Source organism: Bufo gargarizans, chromosome 1 (genome assembly GCF_014858855.1).
Source record: "Bufo gargarizans isolate SCDJY-AF-19 chromosome 1, ASM1485885v1, whole genome shotgun sequence".
Lineage (NCBI taxonomy): Eukaryota > Metazoa > Chordata > Amphibia > Anura > Bufonidae > Bufo > Bufo gargarizans.
The window spans coordinates 338,134,118-338,155,627 of NC_058080.1; the positions used below are offsets into that span (position 1 = coordinate 338,134,118).

Sequence of the window (21,510 nt, forward strand, 5' to 3'; positions counted from 1 at the left end):
CCTCATAGACCATTTCAACCTGAAATTTGCAGATATTTATACCCCAGAGCAAAACATCTGCATAGACGAGTCCCTAATACATTTTACCGGGCGCCTTGGCTTCAAACAATACATCCCAAGCAAGCGCGCCCGGTATGGGGTCAAATTGTATAAGCTCTGTGAAAGGGCCACAGGCTATACCCACAAATTTCGGATCTATGAGAGAAAAGATCAGACCCTGGAGCCGGTCGGTTGCCCTGACTACCTGGGGAGCAGTGGGAAGACAGTTTGGGACTTGGTGTCACCCTTATTCGGCAAGGGGTACCATCTTTATGTGGACAATTTTTACACAAGTGTGGCCCTCTTTAGGCATTTGTTTCTAGAACGGATTGGCGCCTGTGGTACCGCGCGGGCTTCCCCCAACGGCTCGTTACCACCCGTCTTGCAAGGGGGCAGAGGGCCGCACTGTGTAACAAAGAACTGCTCGCGGTGACAAGCGTGACGTTTACATGCTCTCCTCCATTCACGCAGACACGACAATCCAAATTGAGCGAGCAACCCGTGTCATTGAAAAGCCCCTCTCAGTCCACGACTATAACCTCCACATGGGAGGGGTGGACTTCAATGACCAGATGTTGGCTCCGTATTTAGTTTTCCGACGCACCAGACGCTGGTATAAGAAGGTGTCTGTATATTTAATTCAATTGGCTCTGTACAATAGTTTTGTTCTCTACAGTAAGGCTGGGAGAACTGGATCCTTCCTCAAATTTCAGGAAGAGATCATCGCGAACCTCCTGTACCCAGGAGGTTCCGTGGCCCCATCCACCAGTGTAGTTAGCCGTCTACACGAACGACATTTCCCCAGTGTCAATCCTGGTACCTCAAACCGACCGCCACCCCGAAAAAAATGACGTGTCTGTAGCAGGAGTGGAATAAGGCGTGACACCCGCTATTTCTGTCCTGACTGTCCTGACCACCCTGCCCTATGCTTTGGAGTACCACTCACAGGTACACTATTAGCATAGGGATCATCTCACCAGGATAGGCACACAGGGCTATTAGGGCCCATTCACTCACAGCTGCTGCAAACGTCTCCTTTCACATGGGACAAAGTGCATAACGCACTTCGCCACATCTTTGGGCGATTTGCGCTTTGCACATTGACCCATGGGGAAGGAGAGGTTTGTTCTATAACAAAAAACAAACAAAAAAAAACACCAGTAAGCAAACACGTTAATGTTTAGTTCAAAAAGTTAAAGTTACATGTTCTGTTCCAAAGTTAATAAAATTATTGCGTTGTGGCCTGTTTTTTTTTTTTTTTTTTGTCTTTTTACCTTCCAGGTGGACCAACCGATCTACTAGCTGCAGCACCGATGTGCATTCTGACAGAAGCATTGCGCTGCTGTCAGATTACACGCAAGTCGGTGTATGCGGCGCTGCAAGACGGGATTTTCTCCTCTGCAGTGACGGATACGTTTGCCGAGGCATACGAGCTGAGGAGGAGGCGGCATTCCTATGCTTTGGCAAACACTTTGTATATATATATAAAAAAAAATAAAAAAATCCCGGCAATGATTTATTCATCCACATCGATTGATGCGAATGGAGAAATCTGGTTTGCCAGGGCATACGAGCTAAGTGGGTATGGATGTAGGGCGGAGCTCCTTTGTCCTGGCAGATGCCTTTCCCCTCCATTTTTTTTTTTGGGCAGAGATTTTTTCATCCACATTGATCGATGCGAATGAAGAAATCTGTGCCGTTCATTTTTTTTTCTTTCAGCCCAGAGGCTGAACGGAAAAAAAAATCTCATTACCTGTATGCTCAATATAAGGAGAATAGCAGAAACTCCTAATGCTGGCCATACATGTAATGATTGCGGAGACCCTCAAATGCCAGGGCAGTACAAACACCCCACAACTGACCCAATTTTGGAAAGAAGACACCCCAAGGTATTTGCTGAGGGGCATATTGAGTCCATGAAAGATTTAAATTTTTGTCCTAAGTTAGCGGAAAGTGAGACTTTGTGAGAAAAAAACAAAAAAAAATCAATTTCCGCTAACTTATGCGGAAAAAAAAAAATTTCTATGAACTTGCCAGGCCCCTCATTGGATACCTTGGGGTGTCTTTCCAAAGTGGGGTCACATGTGGGGTATTTATACTGGCCTGGCTTTTTAGGGGCCCTAAAGCGTGAGAAGAAGTCTGGGATCCAAATGTCTAAAAATGCCCTCCTAAAAGGAATGTGGGCACCTTTGCGCATCTAGGCTGAAAAAAAGTGTGACACATCTGGTATCGCCGTACTCAGGAGAAGTTGGGGAATGTGTTTTGGGGTGTCATTTTACATATACCCATGCTGGGTGAGATAAATATCTTGGTCAAATGCCAACTTTGTATAAAAAAAATGGGAAAAGTTGTCTTTTGCCAAGATATTTCTCTCACCCAGCATGGGTATATGTAAAATGACACCCCAAAACACATTCACCAACTTATCCTGAGTACGGCGATACCAGATGTGTCACACTTTTTTGATGCCAAGGTGGGCAAAGGGGCGCATATTCCAAAGTGCACCTTTCGGATTTCACCAGTTATTTTTTCCAGATTTTGATCGCAAAGTACTTCTCACACATATGGGCCCCTAAATTGCCTGGGCAGTATAACTACGCCACAAGTGACCCCATTTTGGAAAGAAGACACCCCAAGGTATTCCGTGAGGGGCATGGCGAGTTCCTAGAATTTTTTATTTTTTGTCGCAAGTTAGTGGAATATGAGACTTTGTACGGAAAAAAAGAGAAGAAAAAAAAAATCATCATTTTCCGCTAACTTGTGACAAAAAAAAAAATTCTAGGAACTGGCCATGCCCCTCACGGAATACCTTGGGGTGTCTTCTTTCCAAAATGGGGTCACTTGTGGCGTAGTTATACTGCCCTGGCAATTTAGGGGCCCAAATGTGTGAGAAGTACCTTGCAATCAAAATGTGTAAAAAATGGCCTGCGAAACCCGAAAGGTGCACTTTGGAATATGTGCCCCTTTGACCACCTTGGCAGCAAAAAAGTGTGACACATCTGGTATCGCTGTACTCAGGAGAAGTTGGGGAATGTGTTTTGGGGTGTCATTTTACATATACCCATGCTGGGTGAGAAAAATATCTTGGTCAAATGCCAACTTTGTATAAAAAAAATGGGAAAAGTTGTCTTTTGCCAAGATATTGCTCTCACCCAGCATGGGTATATGTAAAATGACACCCCAAAACACATTCCCCAACTTCTCCTGAGTACGGCGATACCAGATGTGTGACACTTTTTTGATGCCAAGGTGGGCAAAGGGGCACATATTCCAAAGTGCACCTTTCGGATTTCACCGGTCATTTTTTACACATTTTGATTGCAAAGTTCTTCTCACACATTAGGGCCCCTAAATTGCCAGGGCAGTATAACTACGCCACAAGTGACCCCATTTTGGAAAGAAGACACCCCAAGGTATTCTGTGAGGGGCATGGTGAGTTCCTAGAATTTTTTATTTTTTGTCGCAAGTTAGTGGAATATGAGACTTTGTAAGAAAAAAATAAATAAAAAATCATCATCATTTTCCGCTAACTTGTGACAAAAAATAAAAAGTTCTATGAACTCCCTATGCCCATCAGCGAATACCTTAGGGTGTCTACTTTCCGAAATGGGGTCATTTGTGGGGTTTTTCTACTGTTTGGGCATTGTAGAACCTCAGGAATCATGACAGGTGCTCAGAAAATCAGAGCTGTTTCAAAAAGCGGAAATTCACATTTTTGTACCATAGTTTGTAAACGCTATAACTTTTACCCAAACCATTTTTTTTTTTGCCCAAAATTTTTTTTTATCAAGGACATGTAGAACAATAAATTTGGCGAAAAATTTATATATGGATGTCTTTTTTTTGCAAAATTTTACAGCTGAAAGTGAAAAATTTCATTTTTTTGCAAAAAAATCGTTACATTTTGATTAATAACAAAAAAAGTAATAATGTCAGCAGCAATAAAATACCACCAAATGAAAGCTCCATTAGTGAGAAGAAAAGGAGGTAAAATTCATTTGGGTGGTAAGTTGCATGACCAAGCGATAAACGGTGAAAGGAGTGTAGTGCCGAAGTGTAAAAAGTGCTCTGGTCATGAAGGGGGTTTGACCTAGCGGGGCTGAAGTGGTTAATAAAACAAATATTTTACACTGACAAATTCGACCCACGGCATAAAATGATCACATAATATATGCTGCATGGAGAACCCCCATAAAAAAAAAAAATAATTATAGAATTGCAATTTTTGCCCATCTCGCCTCCAAAAAATTGTATAAAAAGTGATAGTCATATGGTACATATGACTATCACTTTTTATGCCATTTCTTGGAGGTGAGATGGGCAAAAATTGCAATTCTATAATTTCTTTTTTTTTTTATGGGGTTTCTCCATGCAGCATATATTATGTGATTTTATGCCGTGGGTCAAATTTGTCAGTGTAAAATATTTTTTTTATTAAAGTTCATCACCACATACTGTTACTAACTTCCATAAAATATTTATTTTTCCACCAATATAGTTGTCTGGCGGCTTGTTTTTTCCAGGATGGACTTTTTATTGGTACCAAAATGGTACAAAAAATAACTACAGCTTCTTCTGCAAAAAAAAAAAAAAAGCCCTCACATAGTTCAGACCCAAAAACGTTATGGCCATTAAAAACAATTTAGTCAAGTTCCACATTATAAAATCCACATGTTGCTCCTTTCCTTCTGAATGCTGCCATGCCCCTAAACAGCAGTTTATAATAAAAAATTTGATGTATTCAGGAAAAAATGCATAACAAATTGTGGGGTGCATTTTCTCCTGTTACCACTTGTGAAAATGAAACATTTGGGACTAAAGCAACATTTTATTGGAGAAAATGTAATTTTTCATTTTCACAGCCAAGTGTTTCTATATTCTATGAAATGCTTTTTAGGTCATTAAACTTAAGACACACTCCTCAATGAATGCCTTAAAGGGGGTACAGTTTCCAAAACAGAGTCCATTTTTGGTGGTTTCCTTTCTAGGGATAACTCAGGGTCTCTTCAAATGTGGCATGGCATGCAAAATCTGCCATCCAAAAAACATAGGGCACTCCTTCCATTCTGAGCCCTGCTATGTGACCATACAGCAGTTTATGACCACGTACAGAGTGTTTCTGTAAACTACAGAACAGGGTATTCAATTTTGAGTTTTTTTTTTTTTTTCATGTAAAACCTTGCAATTTTACTGGAAAATTGAAGTGGTAAAATATGCAAAAAAGAAAAACTGACATTTTGAAATGTACCCTCTTTTTTTCCTTAAATTCATGCGAGGCACTTAGTTACCACTTTACACTAAACTTAGTTTTGAAAAATGTGAGTGGTGTAGTTTATGGAGTATTCCCCACAAAGTGACCTCAAAACTCAATTGGTCCTTTTAAAAAGTGGACTTGGGATTTTATTTTTATTTTTTATGTAAAAATTTGGTTTCTAAACCTTCTAACATGCTAAAAACATGATGCCAACATAAAGAAGACATATGGGGAATGTTAAGTGATAATTATTTTATGAGGTACGTATTACTATCGGTCGGAAAAGTAGAAACTTTAAATTTAGAAAATTGATTTGGAATTTTTAACCCCTTAAGCCACCGTGTCATACTGGTATGTCATGGTGGTGCAGGGGATGTATGGAGCAGGCTTCTGCAGCGGGCCCGTTTCATACATGCACTGACTGAGCGGAGATCAGGCTGCCCATGTCATTTAACCCGCCAGGTGCAGCGATTTAACGCTAATCGCGGCACCTGTGAGTGAAGGCAGAGGGATGCAGTTCCCTCTTGCCTACTGATCGAAACCCCAGCAGTGAAATCGCAGGGGTTCCGATCGGTTGCCATGGCAGCCTGGATGCTGCTGAAGCGATCCATGGTAAGCTCCCTGCTGCCATGTGCAGAAAGCATAGGGCAGCAGGAAGCCTGTGAAAATCCTATTCCACCCTAAAAGATCTCTATTTCATTCAGTGTCCGTTATTTTTTTTATTTTTATTTTTTTACTGTATCCAGAACCATTCATTTCAATGGGTCAGAAAAAAACAAAACAAAGGTACTCCGTGCATATTCAGTTTCCGTTCCGTAAAAAATTAGAACATGTCCTATTGTTGTCCGCATTACGGTCAAGGATAGTACTGTTCTATGGTGGGCCAGCTGTTCCGTTTTACAAAATACGGAATGCACACAGATGACGTCCGTATTTTTTGCCGATCCGTTTTTTGCGGACCACAAAATACATACGGTCGTGTAAGAGGCCTTAGGGTGAATAGGACAAGGGGGGAAAAAAGTAAAATAAATAAATAAAATATGTAAATTTAATATTAAGTCTAAATCATCCCCCCCCCCTTTCCCAATTTTATATATAAAACCATATGTACAATAAAAAAATAAACATATTGGGTGTCCCCCGCATCTGAAACGGTCTTAACTATTAAAATATTTTAAAAAAATCCCTATATGATAAACTCCCTAACAGAAAAAAATGAAAAACACACAATTCACAATTTTTTGTCACCCTCCCAAAAAATAATTTGAATAAAGGTAATCAAAAAGTTCTGCAAAAATGGTACCAATAAAACCTACAGCTCAACCTACCTTTTTTTTCAAAGGTTAAAAATATATTTTTTTAAACCTGAGCTGCAGAATAAGAACATCATGTCATTTTTGGCATACTGTGAACGCCGTGATGTCAAAACCCGAAAAACTTGGTGGAATTGTCGTTTTGTATTTTTATTTCTTTTTTAACCCCACAAAGTTTTTTTTCCTCTTTTCCAATAACAGAAATGTAAAAAAAAAAATAGAAAAGCATCTTGTTCCGCAAAAAATAAGCCATCATATGGCTATGTGGACAAAAAAAATTTTTTTATCGCTATTGGAACTTGTGGAGGAAAAAAAAAAAATGGGCCTTTACCACATGAAGTATGACAGTCTCAGAATCGGTTAGATGAGAAAAACTATTGCAGTTATTACCCCATAAACTGACACGTCAGATTTGCAAAATTTGGCGTGGTTATTAGGATGAAAAATGTCTCACTCCTTAATGGGTTAAAGTTTGTGAAAGTTTAGATACACTTTAATGAATTGGTATTTTTTTTATCCCCAAGACTTATTAAATATGTAATCTTACTGACTGCCTATTCCCTTTAGTCAAGATGAAGATGATGAGGATGATAACCTTCCCCCAGAGCAAAAAGCTGAGCGTGAAAAGGAAAGGCGAGTGGCCAATAATGCCAGAGAACGTCTTCGTGTGCGGGATATAAATGAGGCATTTAAAGAGCTGGGTCGGATGTGCCAGCTGCACCTTAACAGTGAGAAGCCCCAGACCAAGCTCTTGATACTGCACCAGGCAGTGTCTGTCATTCTCAGCTTGGAGCAACAAGTGCGAGGTGAGTGGGACTTGAAAAGTGGTGGGGTATAGATCTGTCTGTTTTTCCTTATCCCATCCTACCTCTTAGGTCTTCCACCACAGAGATATACATGTATTTTTTTCTTTGTTTTAGTCTGTCTCTGAACAGTACATGTATAATCTACTTCCGCCCACTCTTTGCTTGCTAATATGACCTTCCCTTTGCTTTTTGTCCACTTTTAATTTACTTGGGTCTTCAGGGATTGGGTTGTCAAGAGCTACTATTTTGCACGAAGCTTATCACATTTCACTATATAGAGGTGGAGGTGAGCCCTTTCTCCATCTAGCAGTGTGCCAATCTTTTTGTATAAATAGACTATCATTTGTGCAGTGTGGAATATCACAGTGCACAACAATCTACTACAAGAATCCATCACTATCAAGAAAGCTCTGGATAAATGTAAAATAAAAATTAGTTTTACAAGGCTACATATTTTTCTATTTTTTTATATATTTTTATGTTAAATAGCATTATTTGTTATTACTGCAATATTTGTGTGTATATGTGAGTGTGTGCATTATTGGCTGGGCATGTGTTTTTGTTTTTCAACATAATGCTTCCTTTTCTCTGCATCTGCAAAATATTGTTTGGAAAAATCTTTCTCTCTGGGTGAGGTTTATGTGGATGCTATGTCTGCTATTCCAACAACTCATTAAAATTAGCTTGTACATTTCAGTCTGCTCTTAGCTCTGTGTATTGTGTAATTCTAAAATACATAGAAATACATAATTTCTCATTTTCTATACTTCATCTTTTTTTCATACCATCGCCTCTTCAGAAAAACTACCACTTCCTATCTTCAGACAGTTCTCCATCCCCTTTCTCCCCACCACCTACGCACTCCTTGTCCCACTGGCTTCGCACTTAATACTCCTCTGAGTTAATAAGGGGAATTCCTTAAATCAGCAGTACAGGTACTGCCCCTTGTTACTTGCTGCACCAGCTCGGTTTCAATTCAGTGGAAAATTGGTAAAATTTTGATGTGCATGCTTAAAAAAAAAAAATAATAATAATAAAAAAAAAAATATATATATATATATATATATATGTATGTATATATATATATAATTTTTTATTTTTTCAAACCAAAGCTCAGTCACTCTTGCTCTGGAAGGAAGAAGGTTATTGAACACCCTACATTTGGCAATTTGTAAATTGTCGGTTTTAGTCAGAATACAGGATAGTTAATAATGAAATTTGTGTTGCTTTGGGTATGTGTGTGTGTATGTATGTGTATATGTATATAGATTATGGATATTTTGCTTTCGGGTGATATTTATCGAAGATATAAAAAGTTCACTACAGTGGCCACTTCCGTCTGAGAACATCCTGCATGAAGCCTCGCAATGGCTAGGTACTGTTGATCAATTGTTAGGTGTCGTTCTTGGTCTTGTGATGTCAAAATGTGAACAGCACCCACAAGCCAAATATCACACATTTTTTGTAGTGTGTGTATGTGTGTATGTGTGTGTGTGTGTGTGTATATATATATATATATATATATATATATGTGTGTGTGAACCCTTTGGAATGATATGGATTTCTGCACAAATTGGTCATAAAATGTGATCTGATCTTCATCGAAGTCACAATTTTCTTCTGTTTAATCCATTCTGTTAATTTACTTCTATGCTTTGGGTCGTTGTCCTGTTGCAACACCCATCTTCTTTTGAGCTTCAGCTGGTGGACAGATGGCCTTAAGTTCTCCTGCAAAATGTCTTGATAAACTTGGGAATTCATTTTTCCTTCGATGATCGCAATCTGTCCAGGCCCTGACGCAGCAAAGCAGCACCAAAATGATGATGCCCCCACCACCATACTTCACAGTTGGGATGAGGTTTTGAGGTTGGTGTGCTGTGCCTCTTTTTCTCCACACATAGTGTTGTGTCTTTTTTCCAAACAACTCAACTTTGGTTTCATCTGTCCACAGAATATTTTGCCAGTACTGCTCTGGAACATCCAGGTGTTCTTGTGCAAACTGTAAACGCGCAGCAATGTTTTTTAGTTTTTTTTTGAACAGCAGTGGCTTACTCTGTGGTATCCTCCCATGAAATCCATTCTTGTTTAGTGTTTTACGTATCGTAGATTCGCTAACGGGGATGTTGGCATATGCGAGAGACTTTTGTAAGTCTTTAGCTAACACTCTAGGATTCTTCTTCACCTCATTGAGCAGTCTGCGCTTTGCTCTTGCAGTCATCTTTATAGGAAGGCCACTCCTAGGGAGAGTAGCAGCAGTGCTGAACTTTCTTTATTTTTATAGACAATTTGTCTTACCGTGGACTGATGAACAGCAATGCTTTTGGAGATACTTTTATAACCCTTTCCAGCTTTATGCAAGTGAGCAATTCTTAATCGTAGGTCTTCTAAGAGCTGTTTTGTGCGAGGCATCATTCACATCAGGCAACGCAAACCCAGCACTGGTGTGTGTTTTTTATAGGACAGGGCAGCTTTAACCAACACCTCCAATCTCATTTCATTAATTGGTCTCCATCTGGCTGACACCTCACTCCAATTAGCTCTTGGGGATGTCATTAGTCTAGGGGTTCACATACTTTTTCTACCTGCACTGTGAATGGTTACATGGTGTGTTCAATAAAAACATGGTAACATTTAATTATTTTTGTGTTATTAGTTTAAGCGGACTGTGATTGTCTATTGTTGGATGAAGTTCAGATTACATTTTATGACCAATTTGTGCAGAAATCCATATCATTCCAAAGGGTTCACTTACTTTTTCTTGCAACTGTGTGTATGTGTATACACTCACCTAAAGAATTATTAGGAACACCTCTTCTATTTCTTAATAATGCGATTATCTAGTCAACCATTCACATGGCAGTTGCTTCAATGCATGTAGGGTTGTGGTCCTGGTCAAGACAATCTCCTGAACTCCAAACTAAATGTCAGAATGGGAAAGAAAGGTGGGCTACAACAGCAGAAGACCCCACCGGGTACCACTCATCTCCACTACAAATAGGAAAAAGAGGCTACAATTTGCACGAGCTCACCAAAATTGGACTGTTGAAGACTGGAAAAATGTTGCCTGGTCTGATGAGTCTCGATTTCTGTTGAGACATTCAAATGGTAGAGTCCGAATTTGGCGTAAACAGAATGAGAACATGTATCCATCATGCCTTGTTACCACTGTTCAGGCTGGTGGTGTAATGGTGTGGGGGATGTTTTCTGGGCACACTTTAGGCCCCTTAGTGCCAATTGGCCATCGTTTAAATGCCACGAGCTACCTGAGCATTGTTTCTGACCATGTCCATCCCTTCATGACCACAATGTACCCATCCTCTGATGGCTACTTCCAGCAGGATAATGCACCATGTCACAAATCTCGAATCATTTCAAATTGGTTTCTTGAACATGACAATGAGTTCCCTGTACTAAAATGGCCCCCACAGTCACCAGATCTCAACCCAATAGAGCATCTTTGGGATGTGGTGGAACGGGAGCTTCGTGCCCTGGATGTGCATCCCTCAAATGTCCATCAACTGCTATCCTATCAATATGGGCCAACATTTCTAAAGAATGCTATCAGCAACTTGTTGAATCAACTTGTAGAATTAAGGCAATTCTGAAGGCAAAAGGGGGTCCAACACCGTATTAGTATGGTGTTCCTAATAATTCTTTGTGTGTGTGTGTATATATATATATATATATATATATCTATATATATACACACTATAAAGTAGAAGAATGAGAACTGTACCAAAGTTATATATTGCATTTAAAGTGGTTTTCTCACTTCGGCAAATGACATTTATAATGTAGATAAAGTTGATACAAGATAAGTTACTATTGTGTTGTGATTGTCCATATTGCTTCCTTTGCTAGCCATTTTTCCATCACATTATACATTGCATGTTTATATGTTTACGACCATCCAGCATGATGGCCATGCTTGCACATTACAGAAAAATTTGCCGGACTACGGGCACTCCGGCAGTCCGAGCCACAAAAGAGACCTGCACTTTCCTATATTGTGCAAGCACTGCCACCGGTACTGGATTACAGGGTGGTCGTAACCATGAAAACAAAACAGTGTATAATGTGATGGAAAAATTAGTCTAGCCAGCAAAGGAGACAATATGGACAATCGTACAAACAGTACGTTTGTAAGTTCTCTGTATTAACTTTTTTGACATTATAAATGCCATTTGCTGAAGTGAGACAACCCCTTTAAGGTAAATTATAGTTCAACTTTGAAAAATTTGTATACGTTATTGTCGTATTACCAAAATTTTTACATAAATATATATTTCAACTATCTCAGTGATGGTAATACTTCGTAATTTTACACATACACCGTCATCTCGCCTAAGATTTGGTGTACAATTGCTAAAAATAACATTCTATACTTTCAAATACAAGGCATTACAAGGGCAAAAATTATTGCTGTATTTTATACTTTTTTTTTTCCATTTTATGTATGGTGAAAAAACATTTTGCATGTATTTCTACTTGCATAGATATTGACTATTGATGATCACTGGCTGGAATAAAACCTTTATCTCCAGTTATGCATGTAGGAATAATCATGTTTCATTTACGGTGTTAAGGAATGTTCTTCAGTACCTCGAATTCAGGCCAGTCTGATTTATATTTTGTTAATGTGTGATGAGTGCACTTTTAAGTACAGTTTTCAATCTTCACTGCATGACTTGGTAAATGTTTTATTATTAAATAATTAGTGTTCAGAACTTAAAACACAATCAAAACATTTCTGGTCATGCCACTCTGGGGGAAACAAAAATCTATTGACATGAATCGGTTATGTTTATGGGTACAACCATTATACATCTGACTATATACAGGCAATAAAAAATTGTGCCACTGTTATTGTGTACAAAATCTGTCAACCCCCCTATCTGTTTTAATCTCATATATTTATTGGTCAGAATGAGTCTAAGTCTATGTCCTGCCAGCAATTTGTATTATTTCCATAATAATCACCAACAAAAAATTATAATGTTCCTTTAAGGCCTCGTGCACACGACCGTTGTTGTGTCTGTTCCGTTTTCCGTGATTTTCTGCGGACCCATTGGCTTTCAATGGGTCCGTGGAAAATTCGCAAAATGCACCGTTTGTTATCCGCGTCCGTGATCCGCGTTTCCAGTCCGTGAAAAAAATATGACCTGTCCTATTTTTTTCACGGACAACGGTTTGCGTACCCATTCAAGTCAATGGGTCCGTGAAAAAACACGGATGCACACAAGATTGTCATCCGGTCCATGATCTGTGTCCGTTTTTTTTCCTATAATTTGCAAGGCAAACTTGACTTAGATTTTTTTTTCACTTTCCTTCATGTCTGCTGATCCTCCAAAAATCAAGGAAGACACACGGAAACAAAAACGGAACAATGGAACCCCATTTTGCGGACTGTGAAATAATTCTGTCGTGTGCATGAGGCCTAACCCGTTTAGATTTAGTTTATTTCTCAGGACCAAATCTGGTCAATCTCCCAAGCAAGTAGCCAAGTAGTTTTCTCCCCACACCCCAAATTCTATAATTTGCAGCTTTTTTCCAGCATGAGTTTCTTTTTTTTTTTTTTTGGTGATATTCCTTGCCTGTGTGTAGACAGCTTGTCAATGGCAGCACCTACTATATAGTTTGGCACCCCTGGTAATGAAAGGTTTATTGGGGCCCTGAGTTAACCCTCCCCGATTTAACCATTCACTTTCCTGGGGTCCAACAGCGTTGAAAGCAATAAGGAGGAATTCAGCTCTCTGGAGGAGAAGGACGTACGAGATCGTGAGAGGAGAATGTCAAACAACGCGCGAGAGAGAGTGCGCGTCCGAGACATCAATGAGGCTTTCAAGGAATTGGGCCGTATGGTGCAAATGCATTTAAAAGCAGACAAGGCTCAGACCAAGCTCATCATCCTACAGCAGGCCGTGCAGGTCATAATGAGCCTGGAACAGCAAGTGCGAGGTATCCTCCACTACCACCCTAGTATTTGTGTTCACCTGAACTTCCATTCTTCCTGCATCTGCATTTTAATTGTTTTTCTTCTCATCCCACTTTCTCTTAAGCACAAAAAACATCATATATACTTGGTTATCTTTTCACCATTTATACCATATTTTATACTGAAATATGGATTCTTGTAGTCTTTAAAAATGTTTAACTTAACAAAAAATAAAATCAAAACTTAGGAGTAAATAACAAATTTCCTTTTGCCATGGTCTTCATCCTTTTTATTTTTTCACACTAGACAGTATATCATGTGACAGATCCTCTAATGGATCTAGCATGTCCAAAAATAGGGACATAAAATGTAATTTTAATCGATAAAGACTAAACACTTGTAGCACCAAGCAAAAACAAATACAATACAGGAGTAAATAGGTTAAAAAAAAACAAACAAAAAAAATCGCTCGCATCTTGTGGTGCTGTTTAACCAGGGTTATTTCCGGTTAACACAATAATAGTGGAAATAATTTTACCCACCAGATGATACTTCAGGATTCTATCCCTTCTGTGGAATTGGGTACCGACCCAATCCTATGGTTACTCTAAAAAGTCCTTGTTCTGACAAATTCTAATGATGCAGAGTTGAGCTTCCTGGATAGCAGAAAAGATTTACTAGCCCTACAGGGATAGGAGCTAGCAGAAACTTTTAATCATAACCATGGAGCAACCCGCCCTGACAAGTGCGAGCCCGTCCAGAATGTCACCCTAGAATATGGTCCTGTACCCTACACTTAACTAGTTTCTTGTTCTAATGACTCATCAGGGGACTTTGTAGATACAAAGTTAAATGTAGTAGAATTCAAGGTAAGTAAGAAAAAAAGTAAACAGGCCTGGTATAGCCCGTGTACAGCATGAGGGTACCAGGGCTTCTTGTCAGTGGACAGAGTAACAACCTCATTATAACAGGTTTTCCCTAGTGAGCTGACTTCTGAGTCATTAGAACAAGACAGAGACATGGCATGTCAGGCTTAGCTAGGGGAAAGTGTAGGGTACAGGACCATATTGAATGGAGCTGGTGTCTGTATTACACCGCCCTTCCAAGACTAAGTGTGGTGTAATGAAGAGGAAGCGGTGCTCACATGGAGCACCGCCTCCTCTTCAAACAGCTGATTGGTGGGCGCTCAAGGTGTTGGAACCCCGTCAATATTATGGGCTGGATAACCCCAGCCGCTTGCCGCCACGCTAACGCCGAAAGGCATCATTGCGGCGGCTCTCCCAGGTCACACTAACGCCGATTGGCGTCATCTCGCGTGAGCCGAGATTTCCTGTGAACGTGCGCACACAGGAACGGAAGGTAAGCGAGTGGATCTCCAGCCTGCCAGCAGCGATCGTTCGCTGGCAGGCTGGAGATGTGATTTTTTTAACCCCTAACAGGTATATTAGACGCTGTTTTGATAACTGCGTCTAATATACCTACTACCTGGTCCTCTGTTGGTCTCTTTTGTTTGGATTGACCACCAGAGGACACAGGTCGCTGTGTAAAGTAGCACCAAACACCACTACACTACACTACATCCCCCCTGTCACTTATTAACCCCTTATGAACCCCTGATCACTCCATATAGACTTCCTGATCACCCCCCTATCATTGATCTCCCCCCTGTAAGGCTCCATTCAGACGCCCGTATGTGTTTTACGGATCCACGCATCCATGGATCGGATCCGCAAAACACATACGGACGTCTGAATGGAGCCTTGCAGGGGGGGTGATCACCCCATATACACTCCCTGATCACCCCCCTGTCATTGATCACCCCCCTGTAAGGCTCCATTCAGACGCCCATATGTGTTTTACGGATCCACGCATCGGATCCGCAAAACGCATACGGACGTCTGAGTGGAGCCTTACAGGGGGGTGATCAATGACAGGGGAGTATCCGTGGATCCGTAAAAAAACATATGGATGTCTGAATGGAGCCTTTCAGGGGGGTGATCACCCCCCTGTCATTGATCATCCCCCTGTAAGGCTCCATTCAGACATTTTTTTGGCCCAAGTTAGCGGAACTAGTCTTATATTTCCCTAACTTGTGTCAAAAAATAAAATCTCACATGAACTCACCATACCCCTCACGGAATCCAAATGCGTAACATTTTTTAGACATTTATATTCCAGACTTCTTCTCACGCTTTAGGGCCCCTAAAATGCCAGGGCAGTATAAATACCCCACATGTGACCCCATTGAGGGGCATATTGAGTCCATGAAAGATTGACATTTTTGTCCCAAGTTAGCAGAAAGGGAGACTTTGTGAGAAAAAAACAAAAATAAATAAATTTCCGCTAACTTGTGCCAATTGTGTTCATGTTCTATGAACTCGCCATGCCCCTCATTGAATACCTTGGGGTGTCTTCTTTCCAAAATGGGGTCACACGTGGGGTATTTATACTGCCCTGGCATTTTAGGGGCCCGAAAGCGTGAGAAGAAGTCTGGGATCCAAATGTCAAAAAATGCCCTCCTAAAAGGAATTTGGGCCCCTTTGCGCATCTAGGCTGCAAAAAAGTGTCACACATGTGGTATCGCCGTACTCTGGAGAAGTTGGGCAATGTGTTTTGGGGTGTCATTTTACATATACCCATGCTGGGTGAGAGAAATATCTCTGCAAAAGACAACTTTTCCCATTTTTTTTATACAAGATATTTGACCAAGATATTAATCTCACCCAGCATGGGTATATGTAAAATGACACCCCAAAACACATTGCCCAACTTCTCCTGAGTACGGCGATACCACATGTGTGACACTTTTTTGCAGCCTAGGTTGGCAAAGGGGCACACATTCCAAAGAGCACCTTTAGGATTTCACAGGTCATTTTTTACAGATTTTGATTTCAAACTACTTGCCACACATTTGGACCCCTAGAATGCCAGGGCAGTATAACTACCCCACAAGTGACCCCATTTTGTAAAGACACCCCAAGGTATTCCGTGAGGGGTATGGTGAGTTCCTAGAATTTAAATTATTTTTTTTTGTCCCAAGTTAGCGGAAACTGATTATTATTTTTTTTCTTACAAAGTCTCATATTCCACTAACTTGTGACAAAAAATAAAAAATTCCATAAACTGACCATACCCCTCACGAAATACCTTAGGGTGCCTTCTTTCCAAAATGGGGTCACTTGTGGTGTAGTTATGCTGCCCTGGCATTCTAGGGGCCCAAATGTGTGGTAAGTAGTTTGAAATCAAAATCTGTAAAAAAAAAAAAAAAAAAAAAAAAAAAAAAAAAAAAAATGGCCGGTGAAATCCTAAAGGTGCTCTTTGGAATGTGGGCCCATTTGCCCACCTAGGCTGCAAAAAAAGTGTCACACATCTGGTATCGCCGTACTCAGGAGAAGTTGGGCAATGTGTTTTGGGGTGTCATTTTACATATACCCATGCTGGGTGAGATAAATATCTCGTCAAAAGACAATTTTTCCCATTTTTTTTTCCCCAACTTCTCCTGAGTACGGCGGTACCACATGTGTGACACTTTTTTGCAGCCTAGGTGGGCAAAGGGCACACATTCCAAAGGGCACCTTTCGGATTTCACCGGTCATTTTTTACAGATTTTGATTTCAAACTTCTTCTCTCGCATCTTGGCCCCTAAAATGCCAGGGCAGTATAACTACCCCACAAGTGACCCTATTTTGGAAAGAAGACACCCCAAGGTATTTTGTGATGAGCATAGTGAGTTCATGGAAGTTTTTGTTTTTTGTCACAAGTTAGTGGAATATGAGACTTTGTAAGAAAACTTGTGACAAAAAGTGACAAAAAATAAAAAGTTCTATGAACTCACTATGCCCATCAGCGAATACCTTAGGGTGTCTACTTTCCGAAATGGGGTCATTTGTGGGTGTTTTCTACTGTCTGGGCATTGTAGAACCTCAGGAAACATGACAGGTGCTCAGAAAGTCAGAGCTGCTTCAAAATGCGGAAATTCACATTTTTGTACCATAGTTTGTAAACGCTATAACTTTTACCCAAACATTTTTTTTTTATCAAAGACATGTTGAACAATAAATTTAGCGAAAAAATTTATATATGGATGTCGTTTTTTTTGCAAAATTTTACAACAAAGTGAAAAATGTCATTTTTTTGCAAAAAAATAGTTACATTTCGAATAATAACAAAAAAAAGTTAAAATGTCAGCAGCAATAAAATACCACCAAATGAAAGCTCTATTAGTGAGAAGAAAAGGAGGTAAAATTCATTTGGGTGGTAAGGTGCATGACCGAGCAATAAACCGCTAAAATTGTGGAGTGCCGATTTGTAAAAAAGGGCCTGGTCACTAGGGGGGTATAAACCTGTGGTCCTTAAGTGGTTAAAGGGTAACTGTTATGATTTCATCAAATAATAAACAGCATTATGCATAAAGCAAGCTTTAGTTTCTTTACATACCACTGTTTTCCTTGAGTTTTTCCCTTAGTTACAGCTGTTTAAACATTTACAATATGCGGATCTTCTTAAGATGGCTCCTCTGCCAGTTCTCTGAGGCCAAAACTGCTTTCCCTAACTTCCCATACACATTTTCTGTAGCCAGCAGCTCCCTGCTAGCCAATCAGATTGGATTACTGAGACCTGCATCCTCACTCTGAAGCCTAATGCAGGCATGCAGAGTCTTCTGTTTACATTAAGTTGGGAGACCGACAAGCCCTAGTAACGGTCTTTTAAGGGAGCAGTGGAAAAGGACAGAGGACATTATTGAAAACAGATCTTTTGACAATCACTGACAGACTATATATGCCTAGCTCTAATAAACTAGCAAATAAAAAAATAAAATGACAGTTACCCTTTAAGAAATTATTTCCACTATTGTGTTTACTAGGAAAAAAAAAAACTTTTGGCATGTTGCCTACTTTTATAGCACTACAGGTGCTGTTTTTTTTTACTTTTTCCTACTTATTTACACCTGTATTGTATTTTTTTGTTTGCTTGGCGTTACAGGTTTTTAGTCTTTATTGATTAAAAGTTACTTTTTATACATGCACCTATTTTTGGATGTCTCTCTCCTTTTATTTGTCTTTGTTTATTTGTTGTCCCTTTGTCTTTGCTCCTTGGGAACATGGGGATAAGTTGTTCATTCACCACTAAGTTTTTATTGTTATGTTTTTGAACAGTGAGTTAATATATGCACTAAGCGGAGCTATAATCCCCAAATATACCATAATGACACCAGCAGTTTAACTGCAGAAGGACAACTGTGTGCATTTGGGAGTTCCTAAATGAAGCTTCTTTACAACCTATAATCCAGTTTTTACAAAGAGAAAACCACTTGTGGGCTTTTGTTGATCAACAATAATAATCACTTTAAACTCGTGTCTTTGTTCCAAGCAGGATATGTTCTGCTAGAAAATGTTATATTTGGGGAATTGTAGATCGCATTTGTATTTGTTACTATTTAGACTTGATTATGATTGCACAATAAATCACATTTCTTTACTTTTTAAAATTATTTATAGTAATTGCTAAAACTGGTAGAGATACCCTACATGAACATTTAGAGGGCATCTGTCTGCAGATTTGTACCTCTGAAACTGGCCAACCTGTTGCATGTGAGCTTGGCAGCTGATGGCGTCTATGTTGGTCCCATGTTAATATGTATTTGTGTTGCTGAGAAAAATATTTTTGGCCCTTAAGGACACTGCCATATTTCACCTTCAGGACCTAGGGCATTTTTTGCAAATCTGACCAGTGTCACTTTGTATGAATAACTTAAAACACTTTTACTTATCCAGGCCATTCTGAGATAGTTTTTTCGTCACATATTGTACTTCATGGCAGTGGTAAAATGGAGTAAAAAAAAATTATTTTTATGTATAAAAAAATACAAAATTTTGAAAAATTTCCATTTCTCTACTCTTATAAAAGATGGTACTTTCAAAAATAGTTATTATTTTACATTCCCCATATGTCTACTTTATGTATGGATCATTTTGGGAATGCCATTTTATTTTTTGGGGAGGTTACAAGGCTTAGAAGTTTAGAAGCAAAATTTCTAAAACCCACTTTTTCAAGACCAGTTCAGGTCTGAAGTCACTTTGTGAGGCTTACATAATAGAAACCCCCCAAAAATGACCCCATAAACTGCTGTACGGGCACACGGTAGGGAGCAGAAGGAAAGGAATGCAATATGGTTTTTGGAAGGCAGATTTTGCTGGACTGTTTTTTTTTTTTTTTTTTTTTTTTTTTTTGACACCATGTCCCATTTGAAGTCCCCCTGATGCACTCCTAGAGTAGAAACTCCCAAAAAGTGACCCCATTTTAGAAACTATGGGATAGGGTGGCAGTTTTGTTGGTACTATTTTAGGGTACATATGATTTTTGGTTGCTCTATATTACACTTTTTGTGAGGCAAGGTAACAAGAAATAGCTGTTTTGGTACCGTTTTTATTTTTTTAATTTACAACATTCATCTGACAGGTTAGATCATGTGGTATTTTTATAGAGCAGGTTGTCACGGACGCGACAATACCAAATATGTTAACTTTTTTATTTATTTATGCAAGTTTGATTTTGAAACAAAAAAAAATCATGTTTTAGTGTTTCCCTTGTCTGAGAGCCATAGTTTTTTCAGTTTTTGAGCGATTATCTTGGGTAGGGTATGATTTTTGCCGGATGAGATGAGTTTGGCACTATTTTGTGCGTATTACTTTTTTGATCGCTTGCTATTACATATTTTGTGATGTAAGGTGACAAAAAATGGCTCTTTTTTAAAAAAAAATTATTTTCTTTTTTTTATGGTGTTCACCTGAGGGGTTAGGTGAGGTGATATTTTTATAGGGCAGGTTTTTACGGATGTGGCTATACCTAATATGATCCCATCTGCAATGCATTACAATACATTTGTATTGTAATGCATTGCCGGTTCGTGTACTACAGTGAGTAGTACACGAACAGGTTGCCTAAGAGACCCAGCCTGAGGCTGGATCTCCTCGGCTCCCGTAGAAGGTAGGTCCCGATGCCGTGCAAGGCATTGGGCAGCCTCTGCACGGCATCGGGCTGCCTTCTGAGACATTGAGTCCCCGCCACAGCAGGGAGGGGACTTGATGGGCTCCGTCAAACACATCCCTTCTATGCCGCGGTAGTGGCATAGAAGGGGTTACTCCGCCGCGATCACCGATATGGGGGGGGGGTCACAGGACCCCCCTCGGCATTGACCCAAGGTGCCTGCTCAATAATTTCAGCAGGCACCTTGTTCCGATCACCGCCCGCCACGTGGCGGTGATTGGAAATGCACAGCACGTACAGGTACGCCCTGTGTCCTTAAGTACCAGAACATCAGGTGTACCTGTACGCCCTGTGTCCGTAACAGGTTAATATATGCAAATGAGGCTCTAGGAGCAACTGGGACATTACCATTACATCTGGAGGCTTAGCGCTCTCTAAAACTGCTGTGCACTCTGCACTGTTATTGACTGGGCCAAACATAATGACTTTGTCACTGCTTGGTCCTGTCAAAGTGCAACGGACATGGCAGTTGCAGAGAGAACAGAACCTAGGTGTAATTGCAATGCCTTTGTTGCTCTGAGAGGCTAATTTGCATACAGTAAAATGTAATTTTTCTTAGCTGTGGGGCTCCTATATACACGGACCAACACAGATGCCTTCAGCTGTCGGGCACACATGCAACAGGTCAGTTAGTTTCACAGGTACAATTGCTTCTGACAAATGCCCTATAATTTATTAATATAGAATACTTTGTTGATATGCTAAGTATTTTACCAGGCTAGCTATAAAGCTCAATCAATTGAAATGTGTTAAAATAAACAACACAAAAGTTCAATAATGAGGTACAATGAAGCAGATTGCTTTGAACGTTTGGTCAGCAGAAAACTTCCCAAAGCAAATCCACACAGCATTGTATTTAACTGCTCAATGTTGTCTAAATGAACATAGCGAAATCAGAATATTGTGAAAAAATAGTATTCAGGGACCAGTTGTTTATCCAAACACTCTTGCACAGGATCCCAATCTATCACATCAACTGAGTGCTGATGTCTTGAATACGTAAAAAATATTGACTCCTCGAGCGCACTTAGGTTTTTCTTGATGAATCGGTCTTTATCCAGCTTTTTACCCTGTATTTATCCAGCTTTTTAAGACAACTGAGCTGATAGATTAAAG

The 21,510-nt window shown here is 39.8% G+C and overlaps 1 protein-coding gene across 11 annotated transcripts in view; it reads left to right on the forward strand.

Moving 5' to 3' along the window:
- The window catches only part of TCF3 (transcription factor 3), a 396,630-nt gene that overhangs the window by 364,447 nt on the left and 10,673 nt on the right, over positions 1-21,510 (forward strand). For 8 of the 11 annotated variants that reach the window (XM_044306353.1, XM_044306409.1, XM_044306385.1 and 5 more), the window contains one exon: positions 7,174-7,412. The exons of 1 other annotated variant lie outside the window; for it this stretch is intronic. In XM_044306353.1, the coding sequence (XP_044162288.1) occupies positions 7,174-7,412 (239 nt within the window). Of the gene's footprint in view, positions 1-7,173; positions 7,413-13,134; positions 13,371-21,510 lie in introns of all 11 variants that reach the window. 2 more of the 11 variants (XM_044306377.1, XM_044306417.1) reach the window with 1 other exon arrangement.